Consider the following 20,629-nt stretch of genomic DNA (forward strand, 5'->3'; position numbering starts at 1 on the left):
TTCGGTCTATGATGGTTTACTTTTACGAATAGTGACTTAGATGGAGAGTTTTCTTATTGGCACTCATACCACATCTTCTTATATTATTCTGCTCATTATTAGTCATTGATATGATTTAATTATTCAAGCATTTTACTTTTCAATGACTACAAAGGTGATAAATTTTAATATATACAGCCTCCTCCATTATATAATAACTACTGTTTCCTTTGAATCTTAAATAAGAAATAAGATAAAACAAAATGTTTGCGTTGTAACGCAAAGGTTTGCGTTTAACGCAAAGGTTTGCGTTATATCGCAAAGGTTGCGTTATAACGCAAAGGTTTGCGTTATAACGCAAAGGTTTGCGTTAAACGCAAACATAGGAAGAAAAATAAGAAAAAAAATGTGTGGCGCTAATACGCTTCCGTAATTTTCACCGTTACTAAATAAATGCGATTTTAAAGTCATGATCTTATCTGAATTAGATGTGTTATGTGATATTGGAAACTACACGTATACATAAAGATGGCCGACACCAGAGTAGATTGAGAGGACCATCACTCTCTGCAAATTGAAAACACTTGTTTTAATTATTTTAGTGGTCCCACTGTAGGCTAACGAGCTGTTGCAATGCTAAATTTCTATCCTTATTAAATCTACCCCCATTATCCAGTGGTATTTTAAGTTTACGTCCAATCTTACTGTCGAACGACCGGTACGTCTAAACACCGCTCAGGACCTCCTGAGTGCACTCAGGACATACAAAGTGCACTCAGGACATGAACTATATGTTTTAGTGAGTGTTGGAGGTATGCATTCGATAGATAATTTAATTCTCCATCTAATAATTTTTGTTTTTATTAAATTATTTTAACATTTAAGGAGTTATTGAAGATTTCATCGGCACGTGCCGTTTTTGGAAATATGTCAGGCATGACCGTGGATTATATTGAATACCAATTATCATGTTGATTAGGTCGTTTAATCTTTAATAATTAGGAGTGATTAGTGATGGTACAAACCCCATACAAGTAAGCTTTGAAAACAAGCAAAATCAAGATGTCTTTTGAAAAATAAAGAACAATGAAGATATATATATATTGTTTTAGAAAAAAGTTAACCTTTTCTTTTTGTTTGTAATAATTGAAGCCAGTCGAGAAATATGAGAAATGTACATATATAGTTATATATATAGGAAATTTTCGTTCATAAAATTCATTTTATTTCATTAACCTAATAGATAAAAAAAAATATCGTTATTATATTCTTTGTATAGAATCAGATTTTCGTATTTTATTAAAATTTCGTGCAATAAAAAGTTAAAGATTTATTTTTAGTTAAAAAAATTAAAAAGAATAATTCTTTCGTATTTTCATATCTCTAGATATATTACAATAGTACGGAAGCCCTGGAGTTCCATGAACGAACATTACAACTTGCGCGCAAGATAGTAACTCATGCGCAAGTTGTAGTTTTTTGCGTGGCACTCCAGGGCTTCCGGACAGATCACTCACTAAAAATAGCGTTGAATTCAAAAATAAATATATTGGTATCATTCTGTTCTAATTCTTATTCATACAATTGTGTGTGTGTGTGTGTGTGTGTTTTGTTCTATTTTCTTGTCTTTGAGATTCATTCAAATAATTAACCGACTTTTTAACCAATGAGAGGCTGTGTATGTATAACATAACGATTCAATCAAAATTTCATTTAGATAGATTTATTCACCTATTTGAACTCGTTCTTGTCCTGTAATAAATTCCTTAAACGAGTTTGAAAAGGGAAATAAAATTGTCATACTTTTCATGAATTAAGATTTAGTTTTGTAAAGGGAATCCGTTCTTCACTGTAGAAAATACGCTTTTCAAATAATCAAATCTCATGTAGTTAGACGTGAACTTTCTCATTTTTATCGTTCTTTTCCAGTAATTTTATTCTTGAGTAATACGAGTGTTTTAACGGTAAGATTTATCTTTCTCATTAAAGTTGTTCTTGTCTAGCTGTAATACAAGCCTTCAGTTGAACGAATTCAAATGTGAAAATAAGTTCTGAAAAACTCATTTGTCTACGTTTTCTGAAAATTATCATATTTGGTAATTATTTCTAAATGATTTGTAAGTAAACGAAATCCGTTCAAACCACGTTCAAAACCACGACTAAGTCTTCTTGCACAGAGTTTGAAGTGCCCCCCCCCCCCCCCGCCCCCGAAACTTGCTATTTCAAGAAATTTGTTATATATGGCAAGGCTGTAAAAATCTTTAATAAATTTTTAACATTCATGAAAAAGGTCATTAAGTGTGCATGCCATAAGAAAATGTTTATCAGTCTCTACACTGCAACTTTCGCAAAACTTAATAACATAGTGCTATTCATTTTAAACGTAACACGTACAGTACTAACAACACAATTCATAAACAACAATAAACATAATCCAATCAATTTTGTTGATTGGATAATTCACGGCTCAGTAGTTGTGTAATCAGTGACACGTGCCCTCATTATTTCATAAGAATTAACATATCTATCTAAGTTCTATTTCAAATTCTACCAAAATCTAACTCTTAAATAAGCAGCATGTAACGAACATATTCATTCATCCTGTGTGCAAATACGATGACTATAAAGGGTCCTGAGTGCACATTGTATGTCCTGAGTGCATTCAGGAGGTCCTGAGCGGTGTTTAGACGTACCCGTCGAACGACTGTTGGAAGTTCTTCCTAATATATTTAAAATTAATGTGTTCTCGTCATGAACATGAATGAAATATTTGCCACTGGAGGTGAGGCAAACAACAATGAAGCAACATCAAAAATGATTCCATTTAAATAGTACACGACATGATCTTGTAAAATGCTTTAATATCAATTTTAATCACTGAATAATAGTTCAAACATTTTCATGTTATTTTGAGCAATTGACCACAAAACTGAACAATTATAGCTTTCTCAAATACTTCTTTACTATCATGGTTCTTAAATTCTGCCGTTTTGTGATTGTGTATAATTATATATGAATACATGTATGTCAGGAGATTATAAAACGTAGAAATGTAAAAGTTTTTTTCAACGTTTTTACGTATCATCTAAAGCCGAGAAAAGAGAATGCTGGGCGACTAATATAAAAGTGTTTTTTCTCATATAATACTTTGTAATTAATTAGAAAAATGATGACAATTTCTCATCTCTTCACGTTTTGATCGAGCCACTTCAACCTCAAATCTTGCTGCAAAAGTTTTTACATTTAGGCTACTAGTAGTAAATACTATTTTATTCATTGAAGTTGACATGCGTAGTTTTTTTTTCTTTCATTCAAAAGAATAAATTAATATTTATAAATAAATTGGACTGAACGAACAACACTAATTATTTCGCATTTGCATGTAACGTAGTTTAGAAAAATATAAGATTGGATTTTTTTAAATAAATTAGCGCACATGCAACACACCCCCTCTTTGGAGTCCCCCAAAAAGGTAAAATTTACCTGTATTGGAACATGTATGTCTGGTGTACATGTATGTATGTCACTCGTTCCATTTACAATATACGGAAATGACACGGCCGGGTATTGTAAAGCTATTGAGGGACTTTTAATGTCAAATTCATATCCCTGGGCGAAGGAATTACCGGTTTGGAAAACACCGTGTGTATACTGACTTATAAAAGTGTTTTGGTTTTTCATACTGTCTAGTCAGAGAATTAAAGTTTAAAAAATTTTTGCAGGTTATAAATGAAAAAGAGACCATCAGAGTGAACGGAAAATGAGCTTTGCAAACGTGTCTCATTAATTTCGATCTAAATAAAATACTATTAACACAAGGATTTGTATAGTGTATCTCACTATACAAATTCTTGATAAAGATAAAGAAAAGTTATTTTAAAAAGTCTTAATTAATTCCAATTAATGATCACAAATCTAACCTAAATCCGATTTCAATTACTTCGTGATTTTAAAATACGGGATTTAGCGACTTAGTCTAAACGTCCGTAAAATGTATAGTAATATTTCTTTTCTTCACTTTTTTTATTTTTAAATATAAGCGTTGTCTATTTTTATCTGACAAGCCCAACCACACATGGACTGTTCATTAGTATGGAAATATCGCTATAGTGTTCAATCATGGTCTTGGTGCAGTTTCATGAGCTTAGTGCAACATGACGGCCTAGGTGGTTTTTAGACGTACATGTAGCGGAAAGTCCCTGGCCTTCAATTACAACACCGTCCTTTTCATGATAAATTTTTTAAATTGCTGGAACCAGAGACATGTATTATATGTCTCTGCTGGAACTATCATAATATAATGGTTTACTTTTATAAATTGTTATTTGGATGGAGAGTTGTCTCATTGGCACTCATACCACATCTTTCTATATCTATGTAATAGTATAATAGTCCCCGTTAAATAGTAATTGTTATTAATGTTATTATTTTATTTTTACGCTGTCTTAATATGTAAATAGTTATTTGGTATAATATAGTGATTCCATTTCCATTCTCAATTTTATATCTCGTAAAGTAAGTAATTTTTGGGCAGGATATTGTTTTTTATTTATGCATTTGTATTACTAGTGTATGTAAAGTATATGAATAGTTTTTATTACAATCATATTTATAATTCTTATAAAAAAAACTAAACTTTGTGGACCGTATGTCATGGCACACTAGACAGGTGATTGGATAAATGTGATAGATTGTTACGCCTACATTAAACTGATGTCCAATCGAATGCCAGCAGACACTTGTCAGTAAAAATAAATTGCAAGTGTGTATAGAGATAGAGACTAATTTGTGTATTCGATATTTGAAAAATTAGTTGGATAATAACTATTCGTTTTCCCTTTTTCAGGCGAATTTCAATAACTGTTTTTACACTTTTTTATTCAACAGAAAGGTATTTAAATATGAGAGTACAACATATAACGGAATTTTACAAGCATTTTATAAAGCGACTTGTGTTTTCCAGAACGTCCTATTTTTAATAGTTCACAGACCTCTGACAAAAGTTAGATCATACAAGTTTCATCTACCATGTGCATAAAAAAACACTACTCAATTATTTTTGTAAATTGTAAAAGATTAAAAATACTTTTATATCTGTACTAAATAATCTTCTGAAATAAAATAAAAAAATGTTTCCCTCTGCCTAAATGAAATCGTAAGCACATTTTCATACAGTTCTCTATCTTTTTTGCAAAAGACGAATAATTCTCCTTAAACTGTAAATTATATTAAACAGACAGACTAACTTTAAAGGACAAAATACAAGCGTGTACTACAATCCTAGTTGCGTAGCCAGGGTTAAAACGATGTGAATGCAAAAGTGACGCCGAGCAGAGCGAGACGAAAAATGTTTGGGAACATTTTATGCAGAAATTTTTATTTTTCGGACATTTTCCCTGTATGCATGTGTACGCCCCTAGACTAGATTTTTGTTAAATTTCAAAATATTCACCAATATATATTTTCTATTTCAAACAAAATTTTAATGTTTTCTCGAAACTACTACCATCATTCAAATCAGAAATATTTGATGTTTCACATCCAATCAAATATTCAACCATTTAAAATCAGACCCATTTCAGCGGTACTTCTATATATATAACTCCGGAATATAGGAACCGAATTGACCCTCCTTTTCCCAGAACTTGAGCCTTCCAAAGGGTTTTTTGATTACTTATCTTGAAGCTTGCAGGGGACATGGAAATACCGGGCGTCCGTCTGTCCGGTCTAGTTAGCACTGTCATGTGTACAATTTATGCCAGATTTTTGTGAAATTTATATCATCAGCAATGTCTTTGACACTTACGAAAAGAGTCCTGATGAAATAATTTTAACCAAGTACAACCCTTGGAAATATAAATTTTAATGGAAATCCCATTGTTTTTGTTCTGACGCTCTTATTTCTCTGGAGATATTAATATAAAAAATAAAGAAAAAAGTGTATCTTGGATAGATACACAAACAAAACAGTATTAATCTTTTACGCAGTCTAGCCGGAGAATAAAAGTTTTGGCAATTTTTGTAAGATTTTAAAATATTTTAAAATATAATGAACAAGTAAGAAGATCTTTAGAAACCTTTAGTGAATCGGAAAATGAGCTATGCACGATGAAAGGAAAACATTTGGTGCGTCGATAAAACATTTCATGGAGGCATGTGATATTTGTAAAATTTAAAGTCTTTCAATAGCAACCGATTGTAGAATATGTTCAAATATGTGTAAAATAGTAATAAAAAAATATATTATTTAGTCTCTTTCATATATACAATTGCAGTATGTTTATAAATACTGTAGATTTGTATGTGATCATCGATTGCATGCATAACGTCCAGTGACAAATATTTCATGTATTCGTACATTGAACAAATCAACATCTTTTAGAATACAATTGATTGGTCATTTTTAAAGTTAAATGATTTGCTTTAGAATAGTTAAACTTAGCCAGAAGCTTACTTCTAAACTAAAGAAATATAAGAAAGGTAGAATTATTTTTTAATTCTGTATTTACTCATACATGGACTTAATAGATATAGGAAGATGTGGTGTGAGTGCCAATGAGACAACTCTCCATCCAAATAACAATTTAAAAAAAGAAAACCATTATAGGTCAATGCACGGCCTTCAACACGGAGCCTTGGCTAACACCGAACAACAAACTATAAAGGGCCCCAAAATTACTAGTGTAAAACCATTCAAACGGGAAAACCAACGGTCTAATCTATATAAAAAAAAAACGAGAAACACGTATAAATTACATAAACAAACGACAACTACTGTGCATCAGATTCCTGACTTAGGACAGGTACAAACATTTTCAGCGGGATTAAACGTTTTAATGGATCCAAACCTTCTGCCTTTTTCTAAAACAATAGCATAACATCACAAGATTAAGCACTTTTTACAGTCAAAATAACAGTTTTAACACCGACAGCATGAATCACAAGCGACGCTGGTTCTATATATGTCTTCAGCAATTTTTTATATATCCCTGACAATTTTCGGTTTATATCAGACTCTGATATTGAGGGGAACAAATACCATGGATGGCTTGTATTTTTTTTAATACATTTAGATATAAAACGTGTATCTCATATAAAGCTTCATTTATAGAACATTATATATAATTTATAGTGTCAGGGAAATATTTATATCAGAGAAATATTTGGTGGAGGAGAGAGAGGACAAAGAGCGAGACTTATATCGCAGTAATTGGTCTCATGTTATTCATGTCAAAATGTGATGGGAGGAATCGTTTCCCGTTCGATTTATACTGATTTATATTCCCTAATGATATTAATTGGAGATTTAATCCAATCCAAACTTATTATTGTTTTTTTTTTTATTATAAATCATTCTACCTCAAAATAATAATTGAAACCACTTTCTGAAATAAAACCCTAACATACATATCAGACGCTTAACATCACGATATACCATACGATTGCTGAAACGCTAAACGATATCACATAACATACGATAAACGAAACGCTAAACGATTAACCATACCATGAACCATACGACAAATAAAACGCTCAACGATACCATGCACCATACGATATACAAAACCCTAAACGGTGACATCTACCATACGATGAACGAACGCTGACCGAACGTTGTACGGACGCTATACGAATGATGTACGAACGATGACCGAACTCTATACGAACGATTCACGAACGCTGTACGTACGATCCCCGAACGAAAAAAGTGTTAACTTTTACGTTACAGGGACTGTACCAAGAAACCAAGACATAAGGAGATATCTTTTTTAAAATCGAAGAAGAGCGGTCCTGGTTACAAGTTAACTCAGTGTTGAGCAAACCAGCCGAAATTTAACTTCAGATCAGGTTAACTTATGCATCACTGGTTTCGAAGTGAACTAATGTTAACTTGTCCCCGAGGGTATCACTAGTACAGTAGTCGACACTTCGGTGTTGAAATGAATATCAATAATGTGGTAATTTTTATAAATTTCCTGTTTACAAAACTTTGATTTTTTCGAAAAACTAAGGATTTTCTTATCCCAGACATATATTACCTTAGCCGTATTTGGCACAACTTTTTGGAATTTTGGATCCTCAATGCTCTTCAACTTTGTACTTGTTTGGCTTTATAAATATTTTGATATGAGCGTCACTGATGAGTCTTTTGTAGACGAAACGCGCATCTGGCGTACTAAATTATAATCCTGGTACCTTTGATAACTATTTACACCACTGGGTCGATTCCACTGCTGGTGGACGTTTCGTACCCGAGGGTCTCTCCAGCCCAGTGAGTAGTTAACACTTCGGTGTTGACATGAATATCAATAATGTGGTCATTTTTATAAATTTCCTGTTTACAAAACTTTTATTTTTTCGAAAAACTAAGGGTTTTCTTATCCAGACATAGATTACCTTAGCCTTATTTGGCACAACTTTCTGGAATTTTGGATCCTCAATGTTCTTCAACTTTGTACTTGTTTGGCTTTATACATATTTTGATATGAGCGTCACTGATACGTCTGGCGTACTCAATTATAATCCTAGTACCTTTGATAACTATCAACTTATGACAAGACTGGTTCTAAGTTAACTTATATCAGAAGCGGACATGTATCTATGTTAACTTTTTCGGCAGACATAAAGGCAGTCCTAGGACCAAGTAACCTAGATTGTGGTCTGGTCAGAGCAGTCCTAAATCCTGGCACAGGTTTACTTTGACCAGTTTAAATGACTGGTTATCAAGTTAACTTGCTGTACAGGTTAGGACTGTACCCATCTGTATTATTTTCCAAGAATGGACAGTTATTTGGATTTTCGCTAACTTAAAAAAAACATCTTAAATAGTAAGAACAATCTTTCCGATTATAACATTTTAAAGAATTTTAAGTCATTTTGTATACGTATTGACTTCATTTTATAAGATCAATCTGACCATCTACTCACTCCACGAGGGATTTGTTTACAGAAAAAAATTATTATAAAAATGTTTTGAATAAATTTCATCCAGATCAATGTTTCAATTCATTGGATAGTCTTTCTTGCAGAGTGATTGAGAGGATGTTGATATGTGTCTTTAAGTGGTAGTTAAGTTGAGAGAAACAAACAGACTAGTCTAGGTTATTTAACTAATAATCTAAAGGCGTGTACTCACTTTTATGGTATTCTCAAAGTGAATAAAATAACAGAGTTCCAATGTCCTCCGCGTTGCAAATATTTTATGGGCAAAAACTATTGTTCTTTTAAACAATTCATAAATAATAAGCGTGCCCGGGGAAAACGAAGTTTTGTTTTATTTTATACTTAAAATTTCAAACAAACCTTCAAGGGCATTTCTTTTCAGCAAACCATCAGTTTTATAAAAAGAATTGTACCCGTGAAAACACTAACGATATCATTTTCAATAAGTTTAATATTTCCAGGGGTCATAACTTTTTCAAAAAAGTCGAGCGTCCCAAATATCATTATAAAACTTGTCCGAAATATTGATCATATTAACTTATAGCATGAGTGTCATTAACATCTAACAATAATTGTATCCATGAGAGTGCTAACGAGGCCATCTATCACACATGTTATGTTTCCAAGGGTTATAACTCTTTTAAAAAATGTCGATTAACCACAATTGTAAAATCTGTTCGCAAAATTGATAATATTAATATATAGTATAAGTAATATAACCATTTGGCCAGAATCGTACCTGTGAGAGCACATGACTGGATTGACAGACGGACACACAGTATTTTCAAGCGCTGTGGAGGACAAAAAATAAATAAAAATTGTAACAAAATTGTGAATGGAAATTGGGAATCTGTCAAAAAGACAACAACCCAAACAAAGAGTAGAAAACGGCCTTAAACCACCAACAGCGAGAACATCCTGCACCCAGAGGTGTGCTTCAGCTGGCCCAGAAACATAAAAGTGTACGAGTTCAGTGATACATAATACATTCTGTTATGATAAGTACAAGTGACATGAAACATTAAAAAATTATAGTTTACTAAAATTTTAGACAGACATACCTCCAATAACCACATGACATATCAGAGCTTCGAATTCTAAATTGCTTTGCACTTCATTCATAGATGAAATTTCTTCTGTTGTTTCTGCGTTCTTAATTGCAATAAGAGTTTCTGATTTTCTAACAGTCCAAGGAGTCTTTAAATTTGTCATATGCTCAGTTGCTTTTTCAATGGAACCATTTTCAAGTGTCAAAACACTTACGTCTGGACTGCTTTTCTACGATACAAAATATGTAAAAAGAAACAAAGTCACTCTCCAGAACAGTGTCTAATAATCAAATAAGTTTTCTTAAAAACTACACTTTTTGACAACATCAATAAAATAAGTTCTTACTTACAAAAAACGTAATTGTTTTTATAATTATTGAATGATACCATGCGGAGCCAACTTTGTAATAAAAAAGAAATTGAGAATGTTTCAAAGAGACAACAAACAGACCAAAGAGTAAAACAAAAGCTCATGGCCACCAACGGATCTTTACCAAAACAAGAACAAAATTCGCACCCAGAGGTGTTCCTTGGCTAGCCCCTAACCCAAAATTTGTAGTAGTTTAGTAAAAAAAAAAAGACGTCGGACACCTATACATTGACTAAATTTTAAAAAGAAATACAACACTAACAGAGGCTCCTGTTGTGGAACTTGGGATAGACGCGAAGATAAGACGGTATTAAAAACATGTTAATTTAGTCTCAAACTTCCTTCTGTATCTCTATTCAATGTAGAATAAACACTCATCAATACACACAGTAACGCTTAGTTTGAAAACATTCCGCGTTCGATTTCAAAATATGTATAGGTAACCGAACAAACAAAGCAGAAGAACAATGATACATATATATTAACAAAGGACTTCTAGCAGTTCCTTACATGGCATTTCCAGACCACACTTAGACTGATTAAAAGATTGTGTCTTCATCATTTGAAAATCAAGCACAATTCCTCCCGTTACATGCGTAAGTTGTTAATCATCATCAAATATTGAAAAGAACATAACACGCCAACAACTGATTTTAGAATAAATGTGTTTATTTCTAATGCAAAGACCTATAAGTAGATCATATTAATTCTGGAATATATCATCTTTAATTACCTGACATATCGTAGCTATAGCCCTTCTGAATAAGTCTGTTTAAGGTTTCGTATAATGTAAAGTACATAAACGTATAAGACATCTGCATGTTCATTTATATTTGCGAATGACATGAATGATGTCCTTGTACCGATGATAAAATTAAGTACATATTTTACCCTGGTGATATAATTTTTCAGTAATACAGATATGACTTTCGTTAAAATTGAATAGATTTTTAAATACACGAGCAAATTAAACCGTCGAGAAATCCGTGTATCACTTTGAAAAATGCCATAAACACAGATCATATTGTTATCAGAATGTTGTACCTTTAATCGAATTATCGGGAGTAATAAACTACTAGCACTGACTAAGACGTCTTCATTCAATCCTCCATTACTCATGGAGATAATAACTGGTAGAACTTTTTCATCTAAAACATCTGCAATTGAAAAGTATTTGCAATTATGATGCAAATCATTCTAAAATTAAAGGTTATGTGCAATGTTAATTTATCAAACTGTTGCACTATTTCCGAACGCAGAAGTCCTGTACCTTTCTACTACTTAAGTGGTAGTTTGTATGGCTACTGTGTGGGGATAATGGTTGTATAATAAAGGGAAATTAAAACAATTCAGAATAAGAATAAAGATAAAGAAGTCAATTGAGGATTATCACAGTATTTGGGTTTATTTGATGCGTACTCTTGTGATCAGTTGTAAGAAATAACATTAATTTAACACAAAGTTCGACTCAAAAATACAAAATAAAATGAATATAACCACCTCTATCTTGTCACTGTCCTGCAAATATATTGACCATTAGTTTCTATATATATAGCTTTCAGCAGTCATATTCTTTGGTTTCAGCACTATTGGCAATTTTGTGGCGTTTAGTTTTTATTGCCAGAGGGAGTAAACAGAGTGCAAAGAGAAAATCATAGACCTTCGGCACGAAATCTGAAAATTCTTTTCAATTAAATGTTTAGTCGAGCACACAGGTTGCCAGCGTGCTGGGTTCGAGTTGATAATATCGGTGTTGACAGGCTAGTGATACATTAACTGAACAATTATATGTGTTTAAGTGTTTTTGTCAATATGATTAAATTATATATTGCATGAATTGCTTTTATATCAGATTTTATTTCCAATACATTTTTCATTTATGTTATAATTTAATATTTCAAATGTTTTATGCAAAATACATAAAATACAGAGAGAGCACTTTCCCACCAAATCCAAAAAGTCGTCATGTAGCAAACATGTTTACTTAGTGATATGTTGATTAATTTTTATGTAATCCTAGATAAAACACATAATGTAACATTCTTATTATAGCTTGTCAGTTCTTCTTTTTATTCTCTAATAACAAATCAATTTTAAAATAGAGGTGAAGAGTACCAGAAGGATCTTCATGGTCATAGGTAAAAAAAAATAACCTTAAATGGGAAAATAAAAATAAAATAAAATAAACGCAAACAGCAATATACAGAATAAATTCTTTAAGAGGGGTATTCTCATTTGTTCCGGTAGGGTACGCTGATACTCCTCCAAATGTGACATTTATCGTGTGGCTCATGTAAGTTTAAACCAGGTTCTAATTCTGTATATACAATTTGTGACAAATAAGGACGGGATTGAGCTTTAGGACGATAGTAACATACCCATTGTCAACATATATTTCATAACTGTCAAACAACTCGTGAAAGCTTCAGTAAATTTTGTTTAGAAGGGCTGACCTTACCACATTGAACGCTGTGTATAATAACTTTCTTAGGAGTACATGTACAAGTAACCCACTTTCAAGGAAAACATGCTAAGGAAAGAATCCCTGGAATATCGTTACAACTTGGATATATATATCACTACAAGAGTCAAAAAGTCCGAAAAGACTAATTTTTGTCTGAATGTGCATGAACTTTTACTTCACATTCTTTCTTTGTCAAAAATATTTTTTTAAACTCGTGACAGAGTCTAAATTTGTCCAATCAAGTTCTTGATTTTTCTTGACATATGTCTTGACAGTATTAACATTTCTAAACATTCTTGACACTTTATTATTATCTGATACGTTTCTTGATTAGTCTTGACCAATTATTGACTGTTTTAAATTTGTCTCGATCAGTCTTGACATATTTTTGACATTCTTAATATTGTTTGACTATGTCTTGATATATTCTTAAATCTGTCTAATTATTTCTAAACACATTTCTGACGGTCTTACAGATGTCTTGACACTATCTTAACAGTATATATTTCGCCAGAATTTTGTATAGACACATTCCTGATACTTTAAACACTGTCTTTTGTGGTGTTCTACTCATTTTATTATCGTTAAATTAAGCGTAGAATAATTAGAATACAATATGAAATTTATAAATCAACATTAGTAATTATTTACAAACCAACATTAGTAATTATTTACAAAACAACATTAGTAATTATTTACAAACCAACATTAGTAATTATTTACAAACCAACATTTACATTGATGTATATCAACGAAATCACATTTGTATCTGTTAGTATATAAAATTTTATTCCATACTCGTATTTATAAAAATATTAATATACCGACAGTTTTAATTATAAAAATATTTGCGTGCCAAACTTATCTAACGTGAAAAAACAGTATATATATAAGAATGAATAATTATGCATGATGTATATTGGTCAAGATTTGTAAAACTCATAATTGTCAAGTAAATTTAAAACACAATTCAAAATATGCCAAAAAAGTCAAGCCATACTTAGAAAAAACTAAATGTCAAGAATAGGCCAGGAAATTTCAAGACAGCATTCAAATGAAAAGAATTTGTCAAGAAATGTTAAGACAATATTCAGAATGTTCAGAATTTGTCGAGTAAATTTCATATAAATTTAATAAAAACTAGAAATTGTCAAGAAATTGTCAAGAAAAATATAGACACAATTCAAAATGTGCAGAAAAGTCAAGCCACAAAAAGAATGTCAAGAACATGTCTAGAGTTTCAAGACAGCATTCAAATGTCAAGAATTTGTCAAGAAATTTAAAGACAATATGTAGAATGATGAGAATTCTTTGAGTAAATTTCATACAAATTTAATATCAATCCGAAATTGTCAAGAAACATGAATACACAAATCATAATTTTGGAAAATGTCGAGTAAATATTCATGCAAATTCAGACAAAAACTGGTCTTTTCAAACTTTCTGACTTTTGTAGTGTATACCCAATACGCTAGCCCCGCTTGAAAATTGCTACATAGAAATTTGAAGTTCACACTTTATAGGAGTCTAACATTATCTCTTTTGTTGTAAATTTAACAGATACGCATTGGACCTATTGTTATACGTACATTCTGCCATTCTAATGAAGTATTTAATTTCACTTTCTTCGGTGTTTGTCTCCCCTCTTTCGAAAATTCGAAAACCATTCTTTACCAACTCCTATGTTTGATTTAAACAAAAAAATAATCATTTTATTACATCAACTAACTATAACACAAACTATTGTGATATCCAGCTAAACCATAATGATGAAAAATATTTGAATAAGACATCAAATGTAAAGAACAATACAGAACACAGAAAAATATATGTAAAAAAGATACGATAACCTATGAGTCTATATCCAACTAAAAACTCTTGAATGATATATGATGACAGTGGGTGTTATCAAACATGTTTTACAACATTCATATTTTAAAGCTTTGTTTTTTTTTATTGATAAGTTAAGGAAACGAAATATGTGTAACCAATTGACATGCACAAAACACGTGTATGGAATAACCGTCATCATCGAGACCTTAAGTGTGAAAAGAAAGCATGTAGACGTAAATTATCTTAAACCAATGTTTATTAACGATGGTGCCAATTTAGCTTTATAAAAATGGCATAGCCATATTAAGAAAATACATCATGTGAATTAATGTAATTAATGAAACATGTCATATTATTTGCATATGAAAACATGTTATGAGATAGTTGCAGCTTTATTTGAAATTAAAAGAATTGCATAAGTCACGCTTATCTTCGGCTTCAATGTTACAACAATAATGACTAAATTTAGTTATTAGCAAAGTCAAGTTAGAAATGAAAATCATTCACAGTTTGTTCAAATGATAATCGTTTGTATAGAACATGTAGAATATACGTCATAATCAAACTTTAAAAACAACCTGTATAATAATTAAACGTGTTATTGCGAATGGTTATGGAGCTGGAATGCTATCTATGGATTATGTTTCTTTCAAAATATAAATCATAAACTGTATGCATTATAACATGTCCCGATTGATTTTCAGAACGGCTGTATGTCATAACAACTAGTTTGCTTTTTCAAATATAAAGTTCAGTTACCTTGATTGTATGGTCACTAGTGGTATGGTGAATACATACAACACGCGAAGAACCATGCAGAAACAATACCTTCTTTCCAATCACATGGCATGGCAGTTTTGTCCTTCCTTCAAGACAACGTTTCAGAATTATTTTGAGATATGTCATTGATATAATATGAAAGGATTAGCATGTTTTAAAATAATATTCAATTCAGCAAAAACGTATTAAGCTCATAGTCAAACATAACAAATTATAAGTCGAAGGGAAACAGACAACAACGTGGCAAAACGGGAAACAAACAATATCCGTCAATAAAGTACTTCACTTAGTTTAGAAATAATATCCTAACGAAAAGCCTGAGGTAATTCGAGAAATATGCGCTTCAACTGCTGAACAAGGGCGCATTAATTTAAATATTCGATGAAAAGTTGCATCTTGGATAGTATTGAACAAGAACAAAAAGATTGGAATACTGCCGCTGCTTACATGTTGCTATATATGAAATGTAAAAGTTCAAAATTGATATACTTTGGAGTACTATGCAGTTGAGGTACAAATATTTAGAATTTCAGTTCTAATAGAAACGTTTGAGAACTGTTAAAACAAACAAAAATATCAAATTAATGCCAGAACTCGAAAATGAATTTGAGCTATACATAAGCGAGACACAATCCTTTATTTTGAAATGATTTTTAACTATGATAATTTTAAAAACAATATCTGCATGTTCAAGCCTGAACTAAAGTAATAAATTTTTTTATATTGTAATCAGTCTCCGAAATTTTGAGGTGTTAACATATCATTATAACAGATTTATTATCGTCTGTGTAAAATGTTAAACATGTATGACTAACTAAAGTTTTAAGCAGTGATAATAATTAGGATGTCGCTTTATCATTCAGTGCGGGTTGATATAGGTTTCTAGATAAGAAAACGCCTGTACCAAGTCAGGAATATGACCGTTGTTATCCATTCGTTTGATGTATAAAAGCTTTTGAATTTGCCTTTTAATTACAGACTTTTCGTTTTGAATTTTCCTCGGAGTTCGGTATTTTTATTATTGTACTTTTTGATCAGTTTTTAGATTTCAGTGCTGTGTTTTGTTTACTGTTTTTTAATCTTTTTGTCATTTTACATTCGTTGTATGCGATGGCATTGTAAGTTTGTTTTCGACTTTAAATGTCACTTTAGTATCTTTCATTTCTCTTTCGTTACTATTAAAGAAAACTGGAATCATATTAAGAAATAATGATTATAATTTAGATACAATAAAATGAATTCTTGTAATACGTCTTGCATGATATAGTGCAGAACTCGAGTTATAAACATAAAATGCACGTATGCATATTACAACTATAATGTTTAAAGTTTAGAGTTACCAACTTGAATATTCAAAGACTTCATCCAATAGTGTACATCTGTCTTTTTTGTGAACTGTGTCTTGGTTATTTGCGAAAATAAGGTACAACACAGGTTTGTATGACCGTTTCTGTTCCCTTTCTATCTGATACCGAATGTTCACCTGAATCTGTATAATTTAATTTGTATCTAAATTAAACGTTTACAATTACATTTTATAGTAGACAAAATTGCATATCCTTATATATTATTACTTAGATATGTGTACTGTAGGCGGAATTTTACAATTAGGCCAGTGACACTAATCATGAAAGATATTTTTAAATGCAACCACCTAGTATACGAATTAATCCTATACCCTTCAAAAGCATGTCATTTGAACAACATGTTTTTTTTTCCCAGTCGTCGCCGTCAATTATTCTAACGGTGCAATGACCTTAAAATCAAGTTCAAAGGTCACGGACGGACGAACCATATCTTATTTTTATGGATATCAGCAAGTTTGCATGTTCTGTCTACTGAAAAATAAAGCAATGCATTCAAACAAGAAAAACGTTTAGAGAATAAAATAATAGTCATTTTTCAAATGCAATAAACACACCAATGCCTTTCATTTGACAACACACATGCCTTTTCCAGGAATTCCAGTGAAAATGAAGGGAAAAAAAGAATGAAAACCAAAATATCTGTATATATTCAACTATTTTTAATCCCAAATCAAATACTGCATTTTGTGCTAAGAAAGTGCTTGACACTTGTAAAGCTGATTGATACTTTAAAATACCAATTAGAATATCTCATACAATTATAGAAAGATTTTTACATCATCAATTGAACATGGCAAAGCTAACTGCTTACTAAAAATCAATCAGAACAATTTACACATTTTTCCAAATTCCGTCCTTTCGTAAAAACAATTTTTAGCTGTTTTAATTGAATGTTATAAATATCAGGTTGAAGACAATAAGCTAAAAGATCAATGCGATTAACTAACAAGGGAATTGCACTTTATCTTCAAAAGAAGGCTATTACTATAATAATATACAACACGTGTAGTTTGAAGTAATGAACAAAATTTCCTTGAGCTATAAACTTTAAACTTTTATAATTATATTGTTATTTCACAGTCATTAAAACCTTTTTGGAAAACTTTTAAATAAATAACAATTACTATTACTTAATTAAAGAGGTATGCAATAATTTTCAAGTTTGTTCTTTTATTTATATTTGTGTCAAACATTAGATATGCTTTTTGTACATCAATTTGCACCATACGACAAATAATTGACTTTAGAATGATATATTATATTGCCATCTGCTAAGTGGGTGCATGAAATTCGTTAACTAAGAGGCTATTATAAAATGACACTCATCTAATTATAAAGTATTCAATTTGAATATGTTTAGCTTACAAAATAAATTAATCACTGAGGAAATGTTGGATTTCTGTGCATATCTTTAATATTTGTATACCATTGTAGAACAATTTATTCTAATAAAAGAGTGCATATATCATTTACCTTTTGTGCTATATTGTTGTCGCTGAAGTCAACGTCGAGGTAGCCTAGAGTATCTATTAAAATATTCACCATTATTAAAAAGCACTTAAAGCATTTAAAAGCATGTAATAACATGAGCAACACGACGGGATCAGGATATGCTAGCCCTTCCTGAGCACCTGATATCACTTCCAGTTTTTGGTGGAGTTCCTGTTACAAATTAGTCTTTAGTTTTCTATGTTGTGTATTGTGTTCTGTTATTTGTCTGTTTGTCTTTTTTCTTTTTTTGCCATGGCGTCGTCAGTTTTTTTTTTCGATCTATGAGTTAGCTGTCCGTTTGGTATCTTTCGCCCCTCTTTTAAAGCACATGTTTAATAGCAAAAAAAATATAGTACGGCAGTCCCGCTATACTTTATTGTAAGTTCGTTTATCAATCGATGATGAGCAGATCATACCTTCAAAAGGTTAAATAGGTTTCAACTACTCGATTTGAGACGGAACATCTGTCTGAGTCCATTACATATATATATATAACGGTCTGAGTGCAATATTTATATATATATATTTTGTACTCAGACCGATGTTCGGTCTCAAATCGAGGTTCAAAAAGAAACGTCATATTACATTTTTCGCTCATTTACTTTAAATTATTGTGCTATTTTAGTAACGTCCCTTTTCTGTACCTTCTGACATACTTGTGCATTCAATGGTGAACACTATCTCCAATTTAAGAGAGTTCGCTTCTCAGTTTCAAAGTAATTAATTTTTCAAAACACTAGTTTATATAGATAGGGGATTAATAAAGGAATCCAAAAAGCAAAAAATATATATAGGTCACCGTGCTTGTTTTTGAGATATTAGCTATTGAAATTTTGACGGGAAAATATTCTCTCTTGACTTTTCATAGCTTTATCATTGACAAGTTGAAGTTCTCAAAAACTGTTAAAAAGTAATTAAAATGTTATAAGACTTTTACAGATGGCTTATCATTATACATGTTAAAGATTTACAAAAAGAAAAATGGGGGTCACCGGGCAATTTTTTTCAAGGCATTCAAATGGATAAAACCAGAGGATTCCGAAAAATTTGACAAAAAAATCTAAAACATGACAAGCCAGCTTCCTTAATGAGAGAAAAAAAACAAAATACTACCTCGTTCTTTTGCATATATATCGTTTGAACCAAATTATCAATACCTCTCTTTTTCAACATTTTGCTAGTTCTTTATTTATCTTTCAAAATTAGACCCAGAACATTCATTTAAAAATTATTCAGGCGCAAAAACATTACTTTAAAGGGATTTTCAAAATAAACCATGTTGAGATGTAACCTCTTTCTATCTGTTTTTTATACTTTCATTTAATTTATACGAGTATTTCATACACTTTCTATCAATAGTCAGTACTGCTTGTGTTTGAGATAGAATCAATATTAATCTTTTTTCTCATTTTAGTACAGTCATGATCATGTATTGTAAGTACATGCTTTGAAAAGTAAATGATGGTAACCTTTTCCAAGTATCGGGAGATGATCAGGATAAAACTGCCGTGCTACTGTGCTCTCACATTGTAGTTCCAGTATATTGTGTTGACTTTGTTTATGATTGGCTGACCATTGCACTTCAATTTCGTCACCTCGCATTGTAAGTACTACACCTTGAATTGAAACATCATATAGATAAAATCAACAGTGAAATGTTAAAGTGGCTTTCTATTTCTACGTAAACGTGTGAAAATATAATTATCACAATATAATATCAATATCAAAATCCACAACGGCTCATTTTGTATAAAGCTTATAATTATGTAAATCGAACTGTCTCAATGTCAAGGAGCAGTTTTGTCAGGTTTTGTTTGAAGTTTGCATTCAACTTAAACTGAAAACATATAAAATGCTCATTTGTCTCTTCTTATTTCTGAAATATTACTGAATTTGTTTTGGAATAGGTAAACATTTGTAAAAAGCATAAAAATCGTCGAATAAAGTTCTCAAGTTTGGTTTTAAATCATGTTAGGGGACGACCATTTGCTATTCTGAAAGGGGGAGGGGGCAAGAAGGGTTTGCTTTTGATCGGTTATTTATTTTTGTGAACTAAAAGGACAGATTATTCATCTTCCGCACTATTGAAGCAAGATTTTTCATTATCATTAAAGCAAGAGACTGATTAACTATATTTATGATATTCGAAAACATACAATTTTTAAATGATTTGTTCATTATAAAAAAAATGCATGTATAGTCAAGTCATTATGTACCATTTTAATCAGAATTAATCATCATCCTCTGCAGAAATTAATCTTTTATATTCCCAACTGCATATACATGTATTGCATACATTCATAGTATTAAAGTTTGGTTGTAACACCTCTTTTAAAAGTATTGGGAAACATAT

General features: G+C 31.1%; 1 protein-coding gene across 2 annotated transcripts in view; it reads right to left on the minus strand.

Annotated features, from left to right (window-relative positions):
• Positions 1 to 20,629, minus strand: part of LOC139527996 (uncharacterized) — a 289,349-nt gene that overhangs the window by 63,546 nt on the left and 205,174 nt on the right. The window contains exons 11-17 of one of the 2 annotated variants that reach the window (XM_071323757.1): positions 19,746 to 19,892; positions 18,259 to 18,311; positions 16,763 to 16,907; positions 15,398 to 15,504; positions 14,395 to 14,485; positions 11,386 to 11,498; positions 9,984 to 10,200 (exon numbers count right to left, since the gene is read on the minus strand). The exons of the other annotated variant lie outside the window; for it this stretch is intronic. Of the exons in view, the coding sequence (XP_071179858.1) occupies positions 9,984 to 10,200; positions 11,386 to 11,498; positions 14,395 to 14,485; positions 15,398 to 15,504; positions 16,763 to 16,907; positions 18,259 to 18,311; positions 19,746 to 19,892 (873 nt within the window). The remainder of the gene's footprint in view (positions 1 to 9,983; positions 10,201 to 11,385; positions 11,499 to 14,394; positions 14,486 to 15,397; positions 15,505 to 16,762; positions 16,908 to 18,258; positions 18,312 to 19,745; positions 19,893 to 20,629) is intronic. 2 annotated transcript variants of the gene reach the window in all.

Source organism: Mytilus edulis, chromosome 6 (genome assembly GCF_963676685.1).
Source record: "Mytilus edulis chromosome 6, xbMytEdul2.2, whole genome shotgun sequence".
Lineage (NCBI taxonomy): Eukaryota > Metazoa > Mollusca > Bivalvia > Mytilida > Mytilidae > Mytilus > Mytilus edulis.